This window comes from Leptonychotes weddellii, chromosome 14 (assembly GCF_054177405.1).
Source record: "Leptonychotes weddellii isolate Sample4059 chromosome 14, ASM5417740v2, whole genome shotgun sequence".
NCBI classification, from domain to species: domain Eukaryota; kingdom Metazoa; phylum Chordata; class Mammalia; order Carnivora; family Phocidae; genus Leptonychotes; species Leptonychotes weddellii.
Genome location: NC_138382.1, coordinates 47,166,905 through 47,191,206, shown reverse-complemented (window position 1 = coordinate 47,191,206; position 24,302 = coordinate 47,166,905). Strand labels below are relative to the sequence as shown.

At 39.3% G+C, this 24,302-nt stretch overlaps 1 protein-coding gene across 4 annotated transcripts in view; it reads left to right on the top strand.

The window, feature by feature from the left end:
• The window catches only part of KIF24 (kinesin family member 24), a 60,256-nt gene that overhangs the window by 4,735 nt on the left and 31,219 nt on the right, over positions 1–24,302 (top strand). For 2 of the 4 annotated variants that reach the window (XR_014140025.1, XM_081803076.1), the window contains exons 1-5: positions 4,303–4,745; positions 5,030–5,675; positions 11,392–11,581; positions 16,783–16,880; positions 20,780–20,995. Coding sequence is in view for 3 of the 4 variants with exons in the window: in XM_081803076.1 (XP_081659202.1) it covers positions 5,056–5,675; positions 11,392–11,581; positions 16,783–16,880; positions 20,780–20,995 (1,124 nt within the window). In the remaining variant the exon portion in view is untranslated. Of the gene's footprint in view, positions 1–4,302; positions 4,746–5,029; positions 5,676–11,391; positions 11,582–16,782; positions 16,881–20,779; positions 20,996–24,302 lie in introns of those variants that run through there. The other 2 variants (XM_081803074.1, XM_081803075.1) reach the window with 2 other exon arrangements.

Here is a 24,302-nt window from a genome sequence, read left to right as displayed (position 1 = left end):
CAAACTGAGGGTTCTAGAGGGGAGGGGGGTGGGAGGATGGGTTGGCCTGGTGGTGGGTGTTGAGGAGGGCACGTTCTGCATGGAGCACTGGGTGTTGTGCACGAACAATGAATCATGGAACACTTCATCTAGAACTAATGATGTAATGTATGGGGATTAACATAAGAATAAAAAAAAAATTCAAAAAAAAAAAAAAAGAAATTTGGAGAGAGAAATCACATTTCCCCGGGGTAATTCATCTATTCAGCAAACATTATTTATAATTGTGTGAATTGTTTTTAATGGCTATAACAAACAGAATATGAAAATGCTTATGTTAAATAAAGTAGGTTGCAGTATGGTTATAAGTACAATGTTATATACAATGTAAAAAAAATGCATTAAAAAAAATAAAAAGCTAGAGGGAAAAACACCAAAATAGGAACAAGTAGTTGTATCAGGTCAATTTGAGAAGGCTGGGAAGGAGGAAGGTAGATGGATTTAGAAATATATATATATATATATATATATATATATATATATATATATATATTTTTTTTTTTTTTTTTTAAGATTTTATTTATTTGACAGAGATATAGCGAGAGCAGGAACACAAGCAAGGGGAGGGGGAGAGGGAGAAGCAGGCTTCCTGCCGAGCAGGGAGCATGATGCGGGGCTTGATCCCAGGACCCTGGGATCATGGCCTGAGCCAAAGGCAGATGCTTAACGACTGAGCCACCCAGGCACCCCTAGGAATATATTTTTAAAATAAATTATATAGTCACATAGTATTCATAAGTTAAAAAACAGCTGTTCTAGGTCCTGCTCTGGGTGATGGGAGACAGCAGTGAAATAGAAATAGCAATAGGAAAGGTAATAGCTACTGGCATTTATTGGATGTATAATAATCTCCTTCCCACACTTGCCCTCTCAACTAGTTCCCCTCCCCCTAGAGGCCAATACTCTGACTTTCTTGTGCATCCTATCAGAGATACTTTATGCCTGATAAGCAAATATATAGATCTATGATAGTTATCTCTTTCTCTTTAATAACTGGTACCTTTACAAACCTTTACAAACATACAAACTGTTCTGTACCTTGTTTTAGTCACTTTTCAATATATTGAAGAGCTTACTTTTTCTTCAATAATACATAGAGAGTTTACTTATTCTCTGTAATTGCTTCATAGTATCCCATTTAATGGGTTACTATTTATTTAACCAGTCCCTAAACTAATTTTTTTTTTTTTTTAAGATTTTATTGTTTCCTAGCACAGGAGAGGGAGAGGGAGAAGCAGACTCCCCTCTGAGCAGAGAGCCCCATGTGGGGCTTGATCGCAGGACCCTGAGATCATGACCTGAGCTGAAGGCAGCTGCTTAATTTAGTATCTTTATATTTTTAAATTCCTAGGGTGATTCTGCCCCAGAAGGAGGAGGAGGTTGGACCTTTGTAAAATGGAATGTGATACCAAAAAAGCGTATCTAATTTTAGAACAAAAGAGCAGCTCTTTCTACCCATGGGTCCTGTCCCTATGCTTTAATAAAAACACCTTTTTGCACTGAAAAAAGAAAACGCAAAAAATAAAACAAAAGAATGTAGGCTTGGGGATTAACATAAGAATAAAAAAATTAAAAAAAAAAAAAAGAATGTAGGCTAACTATAGAGCTCAGAAAGGCAGCATGCTGCGGTTTCTGTAGAAGTATGCCTGGGGGGCTTTAATCTGCATATCCAGATTACTGCTGGCTCCAGCATCTTCCCCTTTCAGGATAGTATGGGATAGCCAAGCGTTGCAAGATGAACACATTAGTCTTTCAGATACTGATTAAGGAATGCAGTAGAGGTCATGGTAATCAGAGTTTGGTATGTCACCAAGGCAATGGGTGTGTGAAATATAGGAAGACTGCATAGCACTTAACCTGTTGTTGCTCTGGGTTAGGCTGAGTCACAGAGGAAATGTAACTGCTTGGGAGTAACTTAAAACATACCAAAACACTGAAGGCTTATTCTGTTCTAGCTTCTGTGCTAGGTGAAGGTAAGTAATAAAAAAATAAATCACAGTATGGGGCACCTGGGTGGCTAAGCGTCTGCCTTCAGCTCAGGTCATGATCTCAGGATTCTGGGAGCGAGTGCCACATCGGGCTCCCTGCTCAGAGGGAGACTGCTTCTCTCTCTCCCTCTGCCTGCCGCTCCCCCTGCTTGTGGTCTCTCTCTGTCAAATAAATAAATAAATTCTTAAAAAAAAAAAAAAAGGAAAAAAGAAATCATCGTAGTAATAACTACCAACACTTACTGGGCACTGAGTATATACCAGGTGTTATGCTGAGTTTTACAAGTATTCTCTCATTGAATCCTAATCCGAGGCACTGTGGGGACTATTACATTCCCATTTAACAGTTGAGAAAAATGAGTTTCATAGATGTTGAGTAAGTAACTTGCCAAAGATTGCACATGTATCTACTTCATAGGGTTGCTTGAAGTTTAACAGATAGTACTTAGAACAGTGACTGCTACATAATAAATGCTCAATAATATTAGTTGCTATTATTATTACTACTGAAGTACAGAGGAAATACCAGTAATCCTTTGCCTAGGGCATACCTCACAGAAGAAAACTGTAAGTAGAGTTTTTCTTGGGAAAGACAGATATTCCAGGTAGAAGAAACAGTAGTAAAGGGGTTGGTGGCCTGATTCAGCTACTGTTTAGGGTGTTTGGTGGTAAATGGTAGAAGAGGATGCGAAATGAAAGAAGGCTTCATGGGGGGTGGGGCAGAGAGCTATTGAGCTATTTTGAAAGGATGGGCTTAACTCATTTTAGGAGACGGGGTTGGGAACATTTCTGGCAAAGGTACAACACTTCAAATGGCATAGAAGCAGTGTTGCAGTTATCTACTGCTGTGAAGTAAACTACCCCAAAATTAAGTGGTTTAAAACAATTACTATTTTATTTGCCCACAGTTCTGTGAGTCACATATTTGGGCTAGGCCTAGCTAGGTAATTCTGGTCTCACTGGGGGTCACTCTTGTGGCTGCAATCATTTGATGGTGCCACTGGGGCCAAATAGTCTAAGATGGCGTATCTGACATGGCTGGCTTTGATGATGGCTGTTGGTTGGGCTTCTTCACGTGGCAGCAAAAGAATTGCAAGAGAACAGCAGAAGCTGCAAGGGTTCTTGAGACCTAGGCATGGAAGTCACACAGTGTCGCTCCACCACATTCTGTCAGGCAAAACAGTCACAAAGCCAGCCTAGATGCAATGGGAGGAAAAGGACACTGCCTCTTGATGTGAAAGGACATGCAAAGAATTTGTGACCCTCCCCCACTCCCCCAAATCTTCCACAAATGGAAAAGGGCAGAATGAGTTTAGGATGTGTAGGCTCTTTGGCCTTTACCTTACTCTAAGTAGCATTACCTACGAAGTTAATTATACAAGGTACTTTAATCACCTTTATTATCTGACCCTGAACTCTGTTTCTCCTAGAATGAAGACAAAATATAAATTAAAATGAAAAACAGAAAAGCTTGGGGCGCCTGGGTGGCTCAGTTGTGAAGCATCTGCCTTTGGCTCAGGTCATGATCCCAGGGTCCTGAGATCGAGCCCCGCATTGAGCTCCCTGCTCGGTAGGAAACCTGCTTCTCCCTCTCCCACTCCCCCTGCTTGTGTTCCCTCTCACTGTGTCTCCCTCTGTCAAATAAATACATAAAATCTTAAAAAAACAACAACCAGAAAAGCTTTACCAAGAATTAACTGAACTTTGAAAACTGAATTATAAAACAGTTTCTAGAAAGAAAATGTAGTTTTTAATATTTTCATGAACTTGAACTTGATTAACAGTGGTGTGGAGAATTTCTCAGGGTTCCTGACTTTATAATAGACCAGGATTGTGTGTTATTAGTACATCATTTATTAGTATTTGATTAAATCCCTTGGTGTTAAAATTTTTTAAACATTTCAATGTTCGACCATATAAAATCTTTTTTATTTTTTTAAAGATTGTGTTTTAGAGAGGGGAGAGTACAAGTTGGGGAGGGGCAGAGTTGGGGGAGAGAGAGAATCTCAAGCAGATCCCCCGCCAAGCGTGGAGCACAACCCTGGAATCATGACCTGAGCCGAAATCAAGAGTTGGACGCTTAACTGATTGAGCCACAAAGGCACCTCTAAAATCTTTTTTTTTTTAAGTTTATTTATCTATCTATATCTATCTATGTATCTCTCTCTCTCTCTCTCTCTCTCTCTACATCCAGTGTTGGGCTTGAGTTTACGACCCTGAGATCAAGTTACATATACTTCTGACTGAGCCAGTCAGGTCCTCCAGCAACCATATAAAATCTTGACCATAGTATTACTTTCCTAGGTTATTTATTTATTTATCCCAGTTAAATTATTTTATATTCTGTACAACATCTACAACCACCTACCTTCACCTGTCTTTTAGAATGATCTGAGATCCTGAATTAGATTCTGAATTAATGATGTTTTTTTTACTTCTTTATTCAATTAACTTTTATCAGTACTCAGCAGATACAAATGTGATTTCCTCTGAGTTATATCAGTTCTCTGGTTTGCTATTTAATTCTGCTTTCCATTCTGAAAGAGTTCTTAGCCTTTGTTCATTAATCATAGGAAACAGTTGTGCAACATGCCTTGACATTAACTTGAACATCTAAAATTAGTCCTGCTACAATCAGTGGTTGGGAACAAGGTTTCAGTAGTTGGTGGCATGTGTTAAGTAGATATTGCAAGCTTGGAAGGAACTCCCTAGAAATAAGTAAGTGACTTGCATTGTGTGTGTATGTGCATGTACCTGTGTATATATGCAATTGAAGTTCCATTTGTATTAAGCAGATGAATAAATTACATCTGTTACTACAAATGCATCATAAGCATCTACACTTATGCACTGTGCTATTTAATTATTTCAGAAGAAAAATATATTTAAAAACTTGGTATGCTAGAATGGATTTTTCTGTATGTTTGTTTTGTGATTTTCATTTTTTAAAAGGAATATATATACTATATTTCAAGTAAATGGCTTTTTTTTTTTCTTTTCAGAATTTATAGAAACTTATTCACAAAAAATGACATCCTGGTTGTATGAATGTCTTTGTGAAGCTGAACTTGCACAGTATTATCCTCATTTTACTGCCCTTGGCCTTCAAAAAATAGATGAATTAGCCAAGGTTACAATGAAGGACTACTCCAAATTGGGAGTGCATAACATGAATGACCGCAAACGTCTCTTCCAACTTATCAAAATCATTAAAATTATGCAGGAAGAAGATAAAGCAGTCAGTAGCCCAGAGCATCCTCTTCAGACAAACAGCCTGTGCAGTAAACCTCAGGAATCCAGATCTGGTCCTCGCAGGCAACTGCATTTTGATTCTCCTGCTGACAAGGACAGAATTACCGACAACAATGGGTTTGAGATGTGCAGTTTATCAGATTTTTCTGCTAATGACCAGAAGTCTAGTTACCTAAAAGTGCTGGAGCACATGCTGCCGGATGATCCCCAATCCCCTACAAAAACAAGAATTCTGAGTGCTGCAGCTACTGGTTCCTATGTGCAAACAGAAACTAGCACTTCACTCTTTTCATCAAATCACTTTTCTCCACTACTGGGGGATTATGATATTCCCATTATTCAAAGAGTCTCTCATGTTTCAGGGTATAACTATGGAATCCCTCAATCTTGTATCAGGTAATTATTTTTATCTTTTTTGGGGTGTAGGGGAGAGGGTAGCATCAGGCAAGGGCAAGCCTCTCCATGACTGAGAGCAACTACTTATTTACAGAAAATTATAGTGAACAGCTTCTGCGACAATAATAGAAGTACCATGATGGGGGAAAGTCCGTGAGGAATTGGGACTTTCCAGATGGGAGAAAGATGATATTGTTCGTGTATGTCAAACAGCTGTTACTTGCCAGGATCTGCTATTATTCCGCTAGCAGACCTATTTCTATTATTTATTATAGTGTAACATGATACATCTAATGCATCCTTGAAGGTAAAACAGTTAATTGGCCTTCTGCAATGGAAAAAGTGTGTGTGTGTGTGTGTTCCACAGGATTTTTTTAAGGCTATCAAATTCACTTCAGGAGACATAAAGCTTAATTAAAAACAAAGAGCATGTAGCTGAATTAAGTAGGTCTTTCGTGCAATTAGCTAACCTGCACACACTGGAATATGGTCCTGATTTTGAGTGCTTTCTTCAGTTCTAGCCCTGCAAGAACATATGATTTTGGTGATTGCAAAAGAGTAAGACACTTTTGATATAGTTAAGACTTTGATAGGGTGACAATAAGTTATTTTCACCTAGTGCTTTAACATAAATGTTGAAATAAGGTCCCTAATACCAGCATTGGTATAATAGAAAACATGTTCTTTAAAAAATAACATATATTTGTTGTTTGGTTATTTTAAAAGTTATACATGGTGAATTACGGAAAAACAAAACACATTTTTTTTTTTTTAAGATTTTATTTATTTATTTGACACAGAGAGATAGCGAGAGCAGGAACACAAGCAGGGGGAGTGGGAGAGGGAGAAGCAGGCTTCCCGCTGAGCAAGGAGCCCGATGTGGGACTCTATCCCAGGACACTGGGATCATGACCTGAGCCGAAGGCAGACGCTTAACGACTGAGCCACCCAGGCGCCCCACAAAATACATTCTTAGGCCACATTTTCTTTATTTTTTTTTTTTAAGGCTATTATTCATACCTTAAAACAAGGTGTATATTTATATCTGGCCTTATATTGGCTAAGGTTTCAGAGGATCTCATAACCAACCAGTTCTTTTGTTCCCCCCAAAAAATAAAAGACCCAATTTTACAGGTAAAAGTACTTTTAGTAATTTGAAATACTTACTGCATTTTATAGTATTTCTGAAAACTATTTTGTTTAGCAGAGCACAGAGCATATAGTACTCTTTTCTTCTTTTAATTGTTAGAGAACTAGATTGTTCCATGACTGTCAAAGCCAGGATTGTTGCTGTCCTATTGGTTAGCTCTGCTAAAAGAACAGATATTTTCTTGAATATTAGTCTTTTATTGAACAACACATAAAAACTAAATTGGAGGGCGCCTGGGTGGCTCAGTTGGTTAAGCGACTGCCTTCGGCTCAGGTCATGGTCCCAGAGTCCTGGGATCGAGTCCCACATCGGGTTCCCGGCTCGGTGGGGAGCCTGCTTCTCCCTCTGGCCCTCTCCCCTCTCATGCTGTTTCTCTCTCTCTCAAATAAATAAATAAAATCTTAAAAAAAAAAAAAAAACTAAATTGGAGGGCGCCTGGGTGGCTCAGTCATTAAGCGTCTGCCTTCGGCTCAGGTCATGATCCCAGGGTCTTGGGATCGAGTTCCAAATCGGGCTCCCTGCTCGGCAGGAAGCCTGCTTCTCCCTCTCCCACTCCCCCTGCTTGTGTTCCTGTTCTTGCTCTCTGACTCTCTCTCAAACAAATAAATAAAATCTTCCAAAAAAAAAAAAAAACTAAATTGGAATTATTTATAAATAAAGATATCACTTTGCAAATTACTTATAAATAATTTGCATTATTTATTTGGACAGAATGAATATTTTAGTTTAAATATTGCTATTTCATTTGGCACGTATTAAGTACTACCTCTTCTAGGTCTGATTCTAGGTTTAAAGATAATCAGGATACGTGGAGGCTGTTAGACTCTTAGAGGGAGTGAGCGGGAAGACAAACAACCATATGGTGAGATACGTGCTCTTATAAGAGGCTTATACGTGACAAACCCAGAGTGAAAGCTATTCCATTGAGTTTTCTTAATTTTTATGTCATTATTTTATCACTCTTCCACTCTTTATTATATTAGGGAAATAGAGATAAAAAAGGACATTTTCCCCCAATAACCCTCATATTATCTTCTTACCCAAATATTTCTAAGTAGCAGTCAGGGTTTCAGAACCCTGAGGAACTCCCTCACCAACTTAAGTCTTGCTGTTAGGATGTCATCTTGTCCAAAGAGCATTTTCTTTGGGTGCCTCAACTCAAGTAAGCTCAAAATAAATTACTGGTCTCAGAATTTTTTTTAAGATTTTATTTATTTATTTGACAGAGCACAAGCGGGGGAGTGGTGGGGCAGGGGGAGAAGCAGGCTCCCCGCTGAGCAGGAAGCCTGACGTGGGGCTTGACCCCAGGACCCTGACTGGGATCATGACCTGAGCTGAAGGCAGATGCCCAACCGACTGAACCACCCAGGAACTCCTGTTCTCAGAATTTTAATAAGTCTAATGCATTTAGAGATCTTAAAAAGACCTAACTCCAGCTGTTTTAACTCTTCATGTCAGAAAATACAGCTTATTTCATCTAAGGAACACTGGGCATTAAAACCAGAGCCTTCTAGGGGTACCTGGGTGGCTCAGTCGGTTAAGCATCTGACTTGGGCTCAGGTTATGATCTCAGGGTCCTGGGATCGAGCTCCATGTCAGGCTCCCCACTCAGCAGGGAGTCTGCTTGTCCCTCTGCCCCCCCCACTCATTCTCTACCCCCCCACTCTCTCAAATAAATAAATAAAATCTTAAAAAAAAAAACCTTTTAGCAGAAGAACATTCATTGTTTTTTTGCCCCTTGACCTGGAAAACTAGTCCTTTTGACCACATGATCCATCCTAGAGTCCCTAGTTACTTTTGAAAAAGACTTTTCTGTCCTTTGATTAGCTTTATACAATTAGGTTATTAATACTCCCAATAACTAGAGATTTTGACACAGGCCCTTGTTAAAATAATGCATTAAAATTTTGTTTTTCTGGGGCGCCTGGGTGGCTCAGTCATTAAGCGTCTGCCTTCAACTCAGGTCATGATCCCAGGGTCCTGGGATCGAGCCCCACATCAAGCTCCCTGCTTAGGGGGAAGCCTGCTTCTCCCTCTCCCAGTCCGCCTGCTTGTGTTCCCTCTCTCACTATCTCTGTCAAATAAATAAACAAAATCTTAAAAAAAAAAAAATGTTTTTCTTATTAAAAAAAAATCAAACATATGCAGAAGAAGGGAGAATAAATCAATGAATCCCCTAATGCTCATCATCCACTTTTCATGATTGTCAGGATTTTGCCACACTTAACCTCAAAATGGTACTGTTTTTTTTTTTTTAAGACTTTATTTATTTATTTGACAGAGAGAGACACAGCAAGAGAGGGAACACAAGCAGGGGGAGTGGCAGAGGGAGAAGCAGGCTTCCCGCTGAGCAGGGAGCCTGATGCGGGGCTCGATCCCAGGACCCTGGGATCATGACCTGAGCCCAAGGCAGATGCCCAACAACTGAGCCACCCAGGCACCCCTCAAAATGGTACATTTTTAAAACTCTGCTGTATGTTGGTTAAAAAAAACAAAACAAAACATGGCAGGGCACCTGGTGGCTCAGTCAGTTAAGTGTCCAACTTTTGATTTCAGCTCAGGTCATGATTTTAGCGTTGTGAGATTAAGCCCTGTGTTGGGCTCTGCACTAGGCATGGAGCCTGCTTAAGATTCTCTCCCTCTCCCCCCTCCCCCCCGTAAAAAAAACATGCTTTAAAAGCCTGATGTAGTCCTTTATGGTCTATATTAGAACTATTCTATATATAGAACTATATTAGAAATTCTGTTTGCTCCTTTTTACTAATTTAAATCCTGGCAAAAAGTAATTTTCCAGCCAGTTGGATGTCTCAGAAAATTGAAATTGATATGAAACAATTATATAGTGAAATATCCTGTGTAAAATCTATTACAAAGGCTTTTTAGGGGCTATTAATCAAATTCTAAAGTGTAAAGGAAGGGAATAATTGGTCTTGTCGAAGACATTCTTAGTATACGGACCAAAGGCATTGATCCTGGTAAACTACTTTCAAGAATCCTATGTTACTTAGGTTAAGAGGAATTTCTTTTTTTTTTTTTTTAAGATTTTATTTATTTATTTGACAGAGACAAAGAGAGGGAACACAAGCAGGGGGAGTGGGAGAGGGAGAAGCAAGCCTCCTGCGGTGCAGGGAGCCCAATGTGGGGCTCGATCCCAGGACCCCGGGATCATGACCTGAGCCGAAGGAAGACACTTAAGGACTGAGACACCCAGGCACCCCAAGAGGAATTTCTATATAGGTAAATGGTCAGTTGTTAGAGATACACATGTATACCCTCATTAGGCTCAGTAAGTAAACTTGATGAATTTTGTATCCCTAGCTCAAGGAATATTTCATTAAATATTCTAGCTGTTAAGGTTGATAAGTTCACTGAAGTCAGAGCCAGAAAAGAAATGCATCTTAATAGAAGGGTGATAGTGATGGGCAGCACCAGTCATAAAATTGTCCTAGGAAGAAGAAATACAGGATTGTGTTCTAACAAACACATATCAGGTAGACAAAAAGAGGAAGTAAGAAAGCAAGACAAAAGGAGGGGCAGAATATACTTAAGAGAACAGAGGAAAAGTACTTTGAAACCTACCACCTAATTCAAGGTATTTCAACCCAGATAGGATAAAAAAAAAAAATTAGATTAAATGGTCAAGAAAACAGTAAATGGGGGCGCCTCGGTGGCTCAGCCAGTTAAACGTCTGCCTTCGCTCAGGTTGTGATCCCAGGGTCCTGGGATCAAGCCCCACGTCGGGCTCCCTGCTCAGTGGGGAGTCTGCTTCTCCCTGTCCCCCTTGCTTGTGCTCTCTCTCTCTCTCTAATAAATAGAATCTTTAAAAAAAAAAAAGAAAACAGTAAATGTGTAAGAATAATTGGATTGAGAGGAAGTAAGAGACATGGGTTTAGGTCTTTTAAAGGCCTTGGAGGGGTGGTTCCAACATACTGTGTTTGATTTTGAGGATTAACCAGTCTGATTTGGGGGGACATATAGAAAGAACATCCACCATTAGAAGTTTTTGGAAGACCACATCTGGAAGCCAAACACACAAGTCTTAGAGCTAGAGCAACTCAGGGTTTTGGGTTTTTTTGTTTGTTGTTGGCAGGACAAAGGATGGACTGGATTAGGGATAGAGATAGAAGTAATCAGGAGGATTTAGTTAATAAAAGAACTTTCTAGGGGTGCCTGGGTGGCTCAGTCGTTAAGCATCTGCCTTTGGCTCAGGTCATGATCTCAGGGTCCTGGGATCGAGCCCCGCATCAGGCTCTCTGCTCCACGGGAAGCCTGCTGCTCCCTCTCCCACTCCCCCTGCTGGTATTCCCTCTCTCGCTGTCTTTCTCTGTGTCAAATAAATAAAATCTTAAAAAAAAAAAATAAAAGAACTTTGTATATACGTAATATGTGTAAAGTTACATATTAAAGTGTTGATACTGAGAAAGTTTTATGTATAATATGTGTAAGGTGTGTATATATGTTAAGTGTAATGTGTATATAAAATAACAAAATGTGATGATACTTTGACCTCTTAAGTAGCCTTATCCTATTACTAAAAATTAAAGCCCACTTATAAATATGTATCAGACAGAACACCTCAGAGAAAGAGAATCCTTGGACTGAGATGGAGAAAATCAGAGTTTGTGTTCGAAAACGCCCTTTGGGCATGAGGGAGGTACGTCGTGGAGAAATTAATATTATTACCGTAGAAGACAAAGAAACTCTTCTAGTTCATGAGAAGAAAGAAGCAGTTGACCTTACACAATATATTCTGCAGGTATGATGCTTTCCTTTTGTGTTTGGAACTAATATTATCAAGTGTGTTGATTTTTTGCTTTTATTTGAATGGCAGCATACAAATTGAAAAATCCAGTTTCTTTGGGTATTGGCATTCATTCCTGATATAAATCATTAATACCCTGGGCCTTCATTTAAAAAAAATATAGTGCAATTGGGGAAACAATAATGTAATTTCTGCACTTTAGGGCAATAGAATTACATCATACCTTCACTTAACACATTTTACATGAATGTAATTATACGTCTTTGGCAAAATGGGGACTGAGGGGATAAAAAGAATGTAGTGAATTTGTGGTAGATAGGACTAGTCACTGAGTGCATGCCCCAGAGTGACTGAGAGATGATCCCATAGCCTCAATTCTTGCTTGTCTCGCACAGTGTGAACTTATTCTTCTGAGTGTAAGTCTGGAGTTTAATGATGGAGGATATGTTTTCGAGCAACAAAGTTCCAGATTGCCACTCAACGGCTTATTTTGATTCTCAGCTGTCTTTGGGCTTAGATATAACTTGGTGGAAATTGGGCTCTTGAGCCGGCTACTTTGTATAGGGTTGCTTATAGTGAGTAAATGTAATCCAAGAATATGATTTCACTTTTACATCTAACATGTAAGGATTTAAATAAAACACTAGTAACTTAAACACATAAGAAAATGTTCACTCCCTGCCAGAAAGATCACAAAAAGTCCAAGGAGAAAGGGTTTGGTATTGAAAGGAACTTTTTTCAAGCAGATAGATACCCTTGCAATAATTCTTCAGTCTCCTATGGAAGCAGCAGGCCCACAGATGGAAGATACCATAATTTAGGTACTCTTAAAATTATGAAGCAATTGTAAATAATCTAAAACAGAGGATAATCCACCAGATGCTAAGATTTGGGAATTCAGGTCTCTCTTAATCTGAATCTGCCTCCTTAAACATTCATATTATATTCATACTATTCTCTCTTTGCTCTCTTGCCTCAAAACCCAGTGACTGGTAGAGAGAGAAAAAAGTGGTGAGTAATCTTTTGTGCTAGCATTTCACCTTAGTCAGCTGAGATTTTACTCTCCTGGAATAAATATGTTAACACTGAAGTCAAATTGTTAACACTTTCCCCCTCTTCTATATACATGCATTGTTCAACTTATTCTTGGTTATCAATATTGGGTTTCACAGCAACATTCAAAGGAATCCACTGAGTCTTTCTGTGGGCACTAAATTACTAGGCCACTGTATAAACAACCCAATCACTTTAACAGCCTTATTGACTGCTGATCAATGCACAGTCTATTAGGTCTAGGTGGGAGGTATTTATTTTGAAAATGGCCTACATGCCAATTAGTTATAATGTTATCTAGTTCCATGTCTACTTATAACCATAGTAATAGTCCTGTCCAGTCACCATCTACCCAAGAAGTCCTTAATGATGCTTCTGTCACAGTAATTCCCTCAAGGAAGCATTGTCTTATCTTTTGTATTTTTCCATTATCCCAAAACATAATAACCTTACTTCTTTGTCATTACCACTGGTCAATACTTATTGAACACCCATGGTTTTCATAGCAGTTTCTCTGCAGTTTGAACTTTGGACCTTTGTTCTCATAGGTCAAAGTCCTTACCTATCAATGCCGTAATACAAGTGCTGAGAGGGCTTTTCCCCCTTTTCTTTCCTTAAGTGGAAAGAAGAAAAGGGAGGTTCATAGCAAACCTAGAAAATATTGATCCTAGATTCTTTGGGCTTTAATTTTTAAACTTATTCAAGAATTCAAACACCAGGTTTATGTATCCATTTAATTAAATATCCTATCCTTTCAAATTTTCTTTTGTTACTTAGTATATATATGGTCATACACATGCAGTGCGCTTTCCTACTTACCATTAAATTTTGTATCAATATGTGAAAGGACAAGGAAATGAATTTGTATATATTTCATTCCAGCTTTTTTTTTTAAGATTTTATTTATTTATTTGACAGAGAGAGGCACAGTGAGAGAGGGAACACAAGCAGGGAGAGTGGGAGAGGGAGAAGCAGGCTTCCCGCCGAACAGGGAGCCTGATGCGGGGCTCGACCCCAGGAGCCTGGGATCATGACTCGAGCTGAAGGCAGACGCCCAACGACTGAGCCACCCAGGCGCCCCTCATTCCAGCTTCTTAAAGAAATATATGTAGAAAAAAGAGATGGTACTGAAATATATCAGAAAGTCAATAGTGGCTATCTCTGGGTAGTAAGTTTTATAGATAAATTTGATTTTCTTCTCTACTGTGTTCCATGTTTTTAAATTTTTCTATAATCAGCTTGTTTTATATGAAAAGTAAAAACTTTTGAGTAAGATGGATTCACCTGTTTCAAAATCAAAACATACAAAAGTGTATGCAGTGGGGTGCCTAGGTGGCTCAGTCGGTTAAGCCTCTGCCTTCGGCTCAGGTCATGATCCCAGGGTCCTGGGATTGAGCCCCATATCAGGCTCCCTGCTCAGCCTCAGCGGGGAGCCTGCTCCCCCCTCTCCCTCTGCCTGCCACTCCCTCTGCTTGTACTCGCTCTGTCAAATAAGTAAAATATTAAAAAAAAAAAAAAAATGGGATGCGGTGAAAAGTGTCCTGCTAATCGTATTTCCTCCTTGAAGGCAACCGTTCTAAGTCTGTCTTTCCAGAGATATTTTATAAATACATATTATGTTTATAATGAAAAAACTTATTTAAAAAATAAATTATGGAACTCTGATCATTACAAGGCTAAAGTGAGTATTCATACAACCTAATTGATAAAGTATGATTAAATGAAATACGTATGCAAAGAACTTTATGGAATATATATATATAGATCTGTATCTAGATATCTATCTAGATATCTATCTAAATATATGTGTGTATATATATATTTACATATAAATATATATGTAGTGCTAGCATTTATTATATTTATGTAATATATATGTTAATTATAATCTTGCATGTTCACATATCTTTCATTAAGGATATTTACAGAAGTACTGGGAAAATCAGTACCTAAATCCTATTGGAAGGAAAGATACTAATGCATTTAATCAATAAGTGTTTTCTAAGATGTTTACTCAAGAGCTAAAGTTATTCACATGCACTTACAGAAGTAGAGAAAGAATCGCCATATACTCAGTGAAGTAAAAGAAAATTTTTAAAAATTCCCACATTTACTTGTGTTCATTTTCTTCCTTATTTTCCTGAGAAATGCCAAAAAAAAATTAGAAATATATTTTACTTCTTATTATTGCCATTTTCAAGTTTATTCAGAAGTACAATGAACCCCTATGTACCTACCACCCAAATTCAACAGTTAAAAACATTTTATTGTTTTTAAAATCCTATCACATATTTCATACCACTAAAAGCTCACAGATCTCTTTATTGTGCTCCACAGATTCATTATTTTCTAGCTTTTGGTAATATTTTCTAACTGGTAAATTCAACTTTGTGGCCCCAGTTTCTGCTAAGGTGACCTAACAAATTGCTATTCTAATGTAATTTAATGATACACAAACAGAATCAAACCTGGGTAGAATGACCCACATAATAAATTGGCCCAAAGTCACTTTGCTGGATTTTCCTTTAACTGGATATTTAGAGCAGGCCCAAGAGGTCGCAGAAGAAAGGACCTCATGTCTCATTCATTGTATATGGACTTCCATTATTATGCTACAGTCAGACTTGAAATTAGGATTTTTACTTAGAGATAGTTGGGCTGCCAATAGCCTCTAAGTTATGCAAATGATTATGTCTACTGAATTAATGCTTTCCAGACACAGTTTAATAGGGTCTTCTGTCCTTTTCCAGATTATATGATTTTTCATTTGGGGATCATCTTGACCACTCTCTCTCCCCAGCAAGTCATATCCAGGCAGTTGCCAAATTTTTCATGCATCCATCTCCTCTTTATTTTCTTTGTCATCATCAAATTTAGACCTAACTTCTTAACTCACCACTGGATTACCAGTATCCCTGTTCTTAGTCCATTCACAGTGTGAAGCCACTTTAATCTTCCAGTAAAATGGATCACATCATCCCTTTCCTTTGCAAGGTTTTTTATTGTCTTCCCACTATTTGCTAATTATTTGCTAAATTAAATATAAACATTCCATCCTTAAGGCTAGTGTCCCAGTACCCATGCAACATAGTCCTAACTCCTTATTCTAGCCTTCTATTTCACCTACCAAGATCCTATGTTTTAACCACACTGAATCTTCTCTGTTCCCTAAATGTTCCTTGTGCTTTCCTGATTTGACTGTTGCTCATGTTTTCCCTGTGGCTGGAGTATCTTCCCTGCCTCCATCTCTAACTCTTAAATTCCTCTTCTTCCCCCACAGCCCTTTCTGTGTACAGTCTTTTTCATAATGTCTTTCCCAATCAGAAGGCATATGTTTTTCCTTTGAATTCCACATGTACTTTATCTGTCAGATTTTTTCTAGCTTAGAATCATTTGTATACTTGTCTGGATTCACATCTTTAGGTGGTGGGGTGGGGTAATAGTAGGGTAATATCTATATCTTTGGGCCCTTTGAAGTGCCTACTGCAGTTATACATGTTACAGTTGAGCAATAAATGTTCATGGGATTAAAAGCTCAGCTATGGGGGCGCATGGGTGGTTCAGTTGGTTTAGCAAGCGTCTGTGTTCAGCTCAGGTCATGATCTCTGGGTCCTGGGATTGAGCGCCGTGTTGGGCTCCCCAGCTCAGAGGGGAATCTGCTTCTCCCTCTGTCCCCTACCCCCAGCTTGTGCTCTCTCTGTCTCTCAAATAAATAAAATCTTTTAAAAAGGAAGTTAAAGCTTAGCTATGTAACCTATGAAAGGGAAGTCTTCCTCTAGAATTCCCCTAAATTTCAAATATGCTGGCCCTAGCTGGGCTATGAGGATAATCCCTAGAGAATTCATTTCTCCTGGACCTAAGGAGGTTTGGCTCACTCTTGTACTCATCAGTTTACTTCACTTAAGAAAGAACAAAAATTGTGTGCTTTAGTTTTTATATTATAAAAACATGACTACAGAGAGCTCAAGTAGAAGAAGGCCCTGTCATTTGATAGTTATTGATTGCTTATTTATCTCTAAGTTTGTCATAGTCAGTTACTTAGTTAAAAAACATACTAGCATCTTTAGTATGTGTTAACTAGAATAGTGGTGAAGAAAATCCAGAAAATGTCTCTTCTATAAAAAATCACATTTCTTTTTCAGCATGTTTTTTATTTTGATGAAGTCTTTGGTGAAGCATGCACCAATCGGGATGTATACATGAAGACTACTCACCCACTCATTCAGCATATTTTCAATGGGTATGATAGTAATTATTTGCTTCTCTTGCTTCATACTGTTTTCCATAACAAATTTCTTTATAAATATCATTTATGTTTTTCAGTTTTTGAATTAGACATGAATTTGTGTTTTAATCTGATGAATTTAGACTCTTCTAAAGAGTGCATTGTCTCTGTAGGATTCACCAAGCATTCAGAAATTTTCAGCAAAAATATAAATTGTCAACAATATAATTTCATCAAAGGTCTCAGAATAAAAAGGTTTAAATGGTTGTAGTTTGAACTTTCGATGATAGGAATTATGTATTCTGCCCATAGCTCACTTTTTTCATTGGAGTGGGATAGATGAGAGACTATCATCTGTTTTTTATAGATGTATTTTTTAAATTTTGAAATAATTATTCACACTTAATAAACATTAAATGGGACCAAAAAGGCACTAAGGACTTCTGTTGTTTATTCAAAATATAGGCACGTATAGATAGAAAATGCCAAACAGCCTACTAGTATCACTGATTCCAGAGTAGTTTGACTTTTTAAAAAAAATTTTTATAACTTTAAAAATATTGAGGTATGGGGCGCCTGGGTTGCTCAGTCATTCAGCGTCTGTCTTCGGCTCAGGTCATGATCCCAGGGTCCTGGGATCGAGTCCCACATTGGGCTCCTTGCTCCGCGGGAAGCCTGCTTCTCCCTCTCCCGCTCCCCCTGCTTGTGTTCCTGCTCTCGCTGTCCCTCTCTGTGTCAAATAAATAAATAAAATATTAAAAAAATATATTGAGGTATAATTCACATACAATTAGATGCACAGATCTTAGGAAGTATTCAGGTTTGATGAGTTTTGGTAGGTGTCTATATCCAGGTAACCAATACCTCGAACAAGATAATAGACCATTCCCATCACCCCAGAGAGTTCTCTTGTTGTCCCCTTTTAGTAAATCTCCACTTCCACCCTCAGATCTTATATAATCACTGACCTGCTTTCTGTCATTATAGATTAGTTTTGCCTGTTCTAGATTGTCACAGAAATAGAATCATTCCCACATAGGTTCTTTTATGCTTGGCTTAGCATAATGTTTTTTGGTATTAGTACGTATTGCATGTATCCATAGTTTTTATTCCTTTCTGTGAAAATACCACAATTTATCCATTCTCCTATTGATGGACATTTGGGTTGTTTCCAGTTTGGGACTATTGTGAATAAAGCTGTATAAACATTCTTGTACAAGTCTTTTTCTTGGACATGTTTTCATTTATCTTGGGTGAAACTTAGAAAGGGAATTGCTGAGTCATAGGAGAGGTATGTGTTTATAAGAAAGTGTCAAACAGTGTTCCATACACCCATTTTCTATTCCCGACAGCGATGTATGTGAATTGCATTTCTTTCTTTTTCTTTTCTTTTTTTTTTTTTAAGATTTATTTATTTATTTGAGAGAGCATGCGCATGAGTGTGTCAGGGAGGGGCAGGGGTGCCCTGTGAATTGCAATTCTACATCCTCACCATATTTGGTATTGTCAGTCTTTATTTTAGCCAATCTAATGGGTATGTAACTTGAGCTCATTGTGGTTTGAATTTGAATTTCCCCGAATGCCTAATGATATTGAGAATCTTTTCATTTGCTTATTGGCCATTCAGATAACTTCATTTGTCTGTCTTTTTGTTTTCTTTTTATTGTTGTTTATTGTTGTTTTGTAGACATCATTAATTTTTTTTTTTATTCTGAGCAGGCTGAAAAAGTGAAATATCTTTCAGGTTCAATTTCTTATATGCCAAATCTAGGGAATACTTTTTAAGAGAGCAAGTTTCTAAAGTTAGATTTAGAACAAATAAAATGTGCAGGGGCGCCTGGGTGGTTCAGTCAGCTGAGCTTCAGGCTCTTGATTTTGGCTCAGGTCATGATCTCAGGGTAGTGAGATCGAGCTCCCTGTGGGAGTCTGCTTGAGATTCTCTCCTTCTCCCTGCCCCCCGCCCCCGCCACACTTGTGCTTGTGCGCACATGCGTGCTCTCTCTCTCTCTCTAAAATAAATAAATCTTTAAAAAAAGAGGAACAAGTAAATGCATCCATTCTGCAAAGGGTAATAAGAGATTTTTCATACGCATATTTGTTGTTGTTTTTCAGAAAGCTCATCACTAAAATATTCAGAAGATGGGGCAGCTGGGTGGCTCAATCGGTTAAGCTTCCAACTCTTGATTTCTGCTGAGGTCATGATCTCACAATTGTGAGATCAAGTCCCGCATCTGGCTCTGCACTGGGTGTGGAGCCTGCTTGGGATTCTCATTCTCCCTCTCCCTCTACCCCACTTGCATTTTCTTTCTGTCTTTCTCTCTCTCAAAAAAAAAAAAAAAAGATGTTCAGAAGATAGGGTAGATGTTATTTAGTCTCATTCTGCTAAACCTTCTTTAGTGTGTTCACATTTTGCTCCTTTAATCCTTTTCCTCACTGAGCCTCTGCCAGTGTGTGCAAGTGCCTACACAGCGGGAGCCTGGATTCAAAAGACAAGGAGGAACTGGTCTCCGCTCAAGCAGCTTAAATCTGATCAAATTAAATCTCTTTCTTCTCACCTTCCATGGTTCCTTTGCTGTTGTGCTATTACTCCTCCTTTGGTTTCTTTCTGGCTTCTGGCTCCTTTCTTCATGTTCATCTCTCTGCCCACCACCAGTATCCCCCTACCTCTCTGTCTATACATAGACGTTTCTTCTTGGTGCTGGTAGCTACTTTTATCATTAACTCATGCGATTCCTGTTCAAGAGTCAGTAATAGCTGCTTACTATTTAACATTATGGTCACTTTCTACTCTGTACTATATAGTTGGGCCTCTGGTACTCAGATAACCTTGGCCTCTGGCTCCTCTGAAAACATGTGATTGGCAGATTAGTCTCCCAACTCTTATTCTGCAGTTCCTCACACTCATGCCCCACACATACACCCACATGCAAGGATAGTGATTCTCACTTAGAATCACATGATGTTAGGGTTAGAAGGGATCTTAAAAATCAAGTAACCCATTAATTTATTTATGAAAGTGAAAACTGAGGCCCTTAAAGCCCTTTTGTGAGTTCTTCCTCAAATATTTTGCTTAGACTGATTTTACCTCTGTCTAAACTTAATATTTATAGGAGTAGTCAGTACCACCCTGTTCATCATATGGTCTTCCATTATTTCTTGTATTTATTTATTTATTTATTTTTTTTTTTTTTAAGATTTTATTTATTTATTTGACAGACACAGCGAGAGAGGGAACACAAGCAGGGGGAATGGGAGAGGGAGAAGCAGGCTTCCCGCGGAGCAGGGAGCCCGATGGCGGGCTCGATCCCAGGACCCTGGGATCATGACCTGAGCCGAAGGCAGACGCTTAACGACTGAGCCACCCAGGCACCCCTCTTGTATCTATTTTAATTCTCTATTACTTCTTTCATCAAACTTACCTTTTAGGATTAAGGCAAAATCATCTCCAGAATTCTCTAGAGCATGGGGTCCTTGTCTTATGGTATAACCAGTTCCATAAAAAAAAATTCCTATTAAAAAACTCATGTACTGGGGCGCCTGGGTGGCGCCTCAGGTCATGATCTCAGGGTCCTGGGATCGAGCCCCACATCGGGCTCCCTGCTCAGCGGGAAGCCTGCTTCTCCCTCTCCCATTCCCCCTGCTTGTGTTCCCTCTCTCGCTGTGTCTCTCTCTGTCAAATAAATAAATAAAATCTTAAAAAAAAAACCTCATGTACTGCTTTGAGAATGTTTTTTCTTTTTCCTATGTTTTTATAATATAAAGCCCTCCTCTCCTTAAAGGATTGTATACTTATAGCTGAATTTTACCAGCTATGAACAGGATTCTGTTTCTATCTGACTTTTGTCATGAAAAATCTAGGTGTAGATTAGCATTTCTCTTTGTATATATGTTATACAAATGACTTTTTTCCCTAGAGGCAATGCCACTTGCTTCGCATATGGACAGACAGGTGCTGGGAAGACCTACACCATGATAGGAACTCATCAGAACCCAGGACTCTATGCTCTGGCTGCCAAAGATATATTCAGGCAACTAGAAATATCCCAGCCAAGAAGGCACCTCTTCGTGTGGATCAGCTTCTATGAAATCTACTGTGGACAACTTTATGACCTCTTAAATAGAAGAAAAAGGTACTGATTATGAGTGGGAAACTGTATATTTGTGGATCATTGTTTTAGGCCAGAGTCCCACAGAATCACTGAATCATGGATTTGATGCAAGGCCTTGTTATATTAGTGCCTTTTTGTGAAATTAGTCTCCTGAGTCAGGAATTTTTTTTTTTTTTTAAGAGACTATGCTTTTCTTTCTCTCTTTTTTTTTTAAAAGATTATTATTTATTCGACAGAGAGAGATAGTGAAAGCAGGCACACAAGCAGGGGGAGTGGGAGAGGGAGAAGCAGGCTTCCCGCGGAGCAGGGAGCCCAATGTGGGGCTGGATCCCAGGACCCTGACAACTGAGCCACCCAGGCGCCCCAGATGAATATTTTTTAAACTGCCAGTTCAGCTAGAGAAAAATGTAAATTAGCCTTCCATTAGTATTTTTTTTTTAAGTAATCAATATCCTAATGTTTATTAAAAGACTATCCCTTTTATTTTGGTCTATGAAAAAAGTCATGATATCAGGAAGTAGGATATCAACGTGTACTTAAATCCCTTCCTATTCTTTTGACCTATTATTACACTGGAAGAACTATAAATAATGTTTCCTGCTTTCACTTATTTTTTTTCCCCTCAATAATCTTAGGGTAAACTTAATGATAGTTTTCTGAAATCAGTAAAAAGAAAAGAAATCTCTCTTCTTCACAGTAGACTTTTAGCTCTTGTAACTCTTAAACTGTTGCCCTTGCAACATAATACGGTAATTTAGAAATGGATTCAGTCAACTGACTTTAAATCCCTATTGTATTTTTCTGGTGTAAAATTTTGTTGAGGTTGAAACAGATGACTTTAATTGAGCAGGAAGCAATGAAGTTGTGAAGGTACCAACTGGGAGAATAAGGAGGAGAGATGTAATAGGGGAGGTGGATGGATAAAAGGGTGTCATAACAATTAACCAGACCTGTGACGTGTTGGGAGCAGCCACACCAAGTGGAGAGAGTTGAGGCTAAGCATGGTGGAAGGCTGGGGAAGCCAAATCAGTGACAGAAACTAGCCTCCAGCAAAGGAATCCTAGCCCCTACAAAGCTGTCCAAAAGGATGTGCACATTGCACATGCTCCAGGCAAGCACTGGAATGGGGGGAGGGGGTAGAAGAGCAGCTCGAGTTCAGTAGGGAGAACATTATAGCACGGCCCCCATGGGAGAGGGGCACTAGGTATTGAGTTGTGAAACTGGAGAAGGCAGCAGCTAGGCTTGGGCAGACCACCATCTGTGGACTATTCCAAAGAAAAGAGGACCTTCGGGTATGGCACAATTCAGAGAATATACAGGTGTTCGGGGTTCATTCCTGACATAGCAACTGCCAAAGAAAGGAGGGTTCTGCTTTGGGTTTGCTTTGGAGAAGAGTTGCTTTTCTTTTTTTCCCTCTCTGTTGGTTTTGAAGCCTCAAGTTAGCTCAATCACAGCTTCTCTTCCAAGCCCCCACACTCTTTTTTAGGAGCCCTTTCCAGTCAGAATATAGCCAGGCACTGGGATGCTAGAGCATCTGGCTCTGGGGCTCCCAAACAGACCAGGTTCAACCACTAGCCACTGAAAAATCCAAAGTCAGAAAAATGAGTGGTGGTGAAACAAGAAAGGAATTTATTTCAGTGAGGCCAACGCTGGGAAGACATTTCAAGACATTTCATAACATTTCAAAGACTGCCTCCAACATGCCAAAAATACTACTACTCGGGAGTTTTTTGTTGTTGTTTTGGGGGGTTTTTTTAAAGATTTTATTTATTTGAGAAAGAGTGCGAGAGAGCATGAGCAAGGGGAGGGGCAGAGGGAGAAGCAGATTCCCTGCTGAGCAGGGAGCCCGATGCCAGGCTCCATCCCAGGATCCTGAGATTATGACCTGAGCCAAAGGCAGACACTTAACCAACTGAACCCCCTCACCCCCACCCCGGCCGCCCCTCTCCCTTTTTTACTTCTAGGTTTATATAAGGAAAACACGGGACAAAGGTTGGTGGGTACACGTAGGTGGGTGGTGAAGGTCAAGTTGATCATTGTCTTGGGGTCAGTCATGGGTGGGGTCTTGCTGGCTCAGGGCAGTCCTTATTGCTTGAGGGGGTAGTGAGGGTAGTTTGGGTTCCCTTATGGGAATGCTTTGCCTGCAGGGTCTTTTCTCTGAGTAAAGAGATAAGCTGGAAAGAACTTAATCAATTAGGAAGTTTGAGGTCAAAATGGAGGTAGTTGAAGTCCTCTTTGTTTAAAGAGCAGTTGGCAGGAGAATAAAAGCTGTTGTGCTGTGTGTGTGTGTGTGTGTGTGTGTGTCTGTCTGTCTCTCTGTCTGTCTCTCCGTCCATCCATCCAGTTTGTTTGGGTGAAGGGACAGTCAGGATATCTAGTCAGCTATTTGTGAGTGCAGTTCTTTAATGAATTACTCAGATATATTGCCCTTTATATTTGCATTCTTGAATTGCAGTCAAGGGGATGGGATATGCTAACTCCTGGCTTTGAATCTTCTTTTTAGGGCTCACTAGGAAGACCCACACTTCCTCTGCAAGTGTCTTGGGCTGTGGGTGTTTTCTTTTTGTTTTTATATCTCTGGTTAATTGGCTAATATCTCTTTTGCCTATCTTCCTGGGACCCCTGAAATGTCCCGATTACCTGAGGGCACCCTTTCTTTTTGTTTAGAGCTGTTAATGCTTTATCCTAAAAATAATAGTAAGACTTTGACAAAGGTGAGCTGAAACATATATGCTCAGTCCACCTCCCTTTTTAAATCTATTTATTTGACAGAGAAGAGAGCACAAGCAAGGGGAGTGGCAGGGAGAGGGAGAAGCAGGCTCCTGCTGAGCAGAGAGCCTGACATGGGGCTCAATCCCAGGACCCTGACGCTTAACCAACTGAGGCACCCAGGCGCCCCCTCAGTCCACCTCTTAAGCTAGAAACCAAAGTTTATGGATCTTCAAATTAACTTTTTTTTTTTTTAAAGATCTAATTGGCTTTACTAAGCAATTCATGAATTGGGCATCATTCCATCTAGCAAGTAGAGGGGAGGTCCAAGGAATTGTACAAAATGGAAGATTTTTATAGAAAGGAGGGTGTAGAGAGAAAGTTAGTAGCAAAAGAAAAGAAAAGATTGTTCCAGGCAAGATTACCTTCCTTTGTGGGGAAGGGCAGGGGGTCTTATTAGGTGGATTACCTCAATTTCCTTTGGAGGGGTAGAGAGGGCCCATGTGACAGATTACCTCATTGGTGTTTATGAGAAAATTTCTGATTGATGGGTTTAAGAAACATTTCTGAGGGAGGTTGAAACTGCACTTATGTTAGGTATGAAGTCCCGAATTAACTC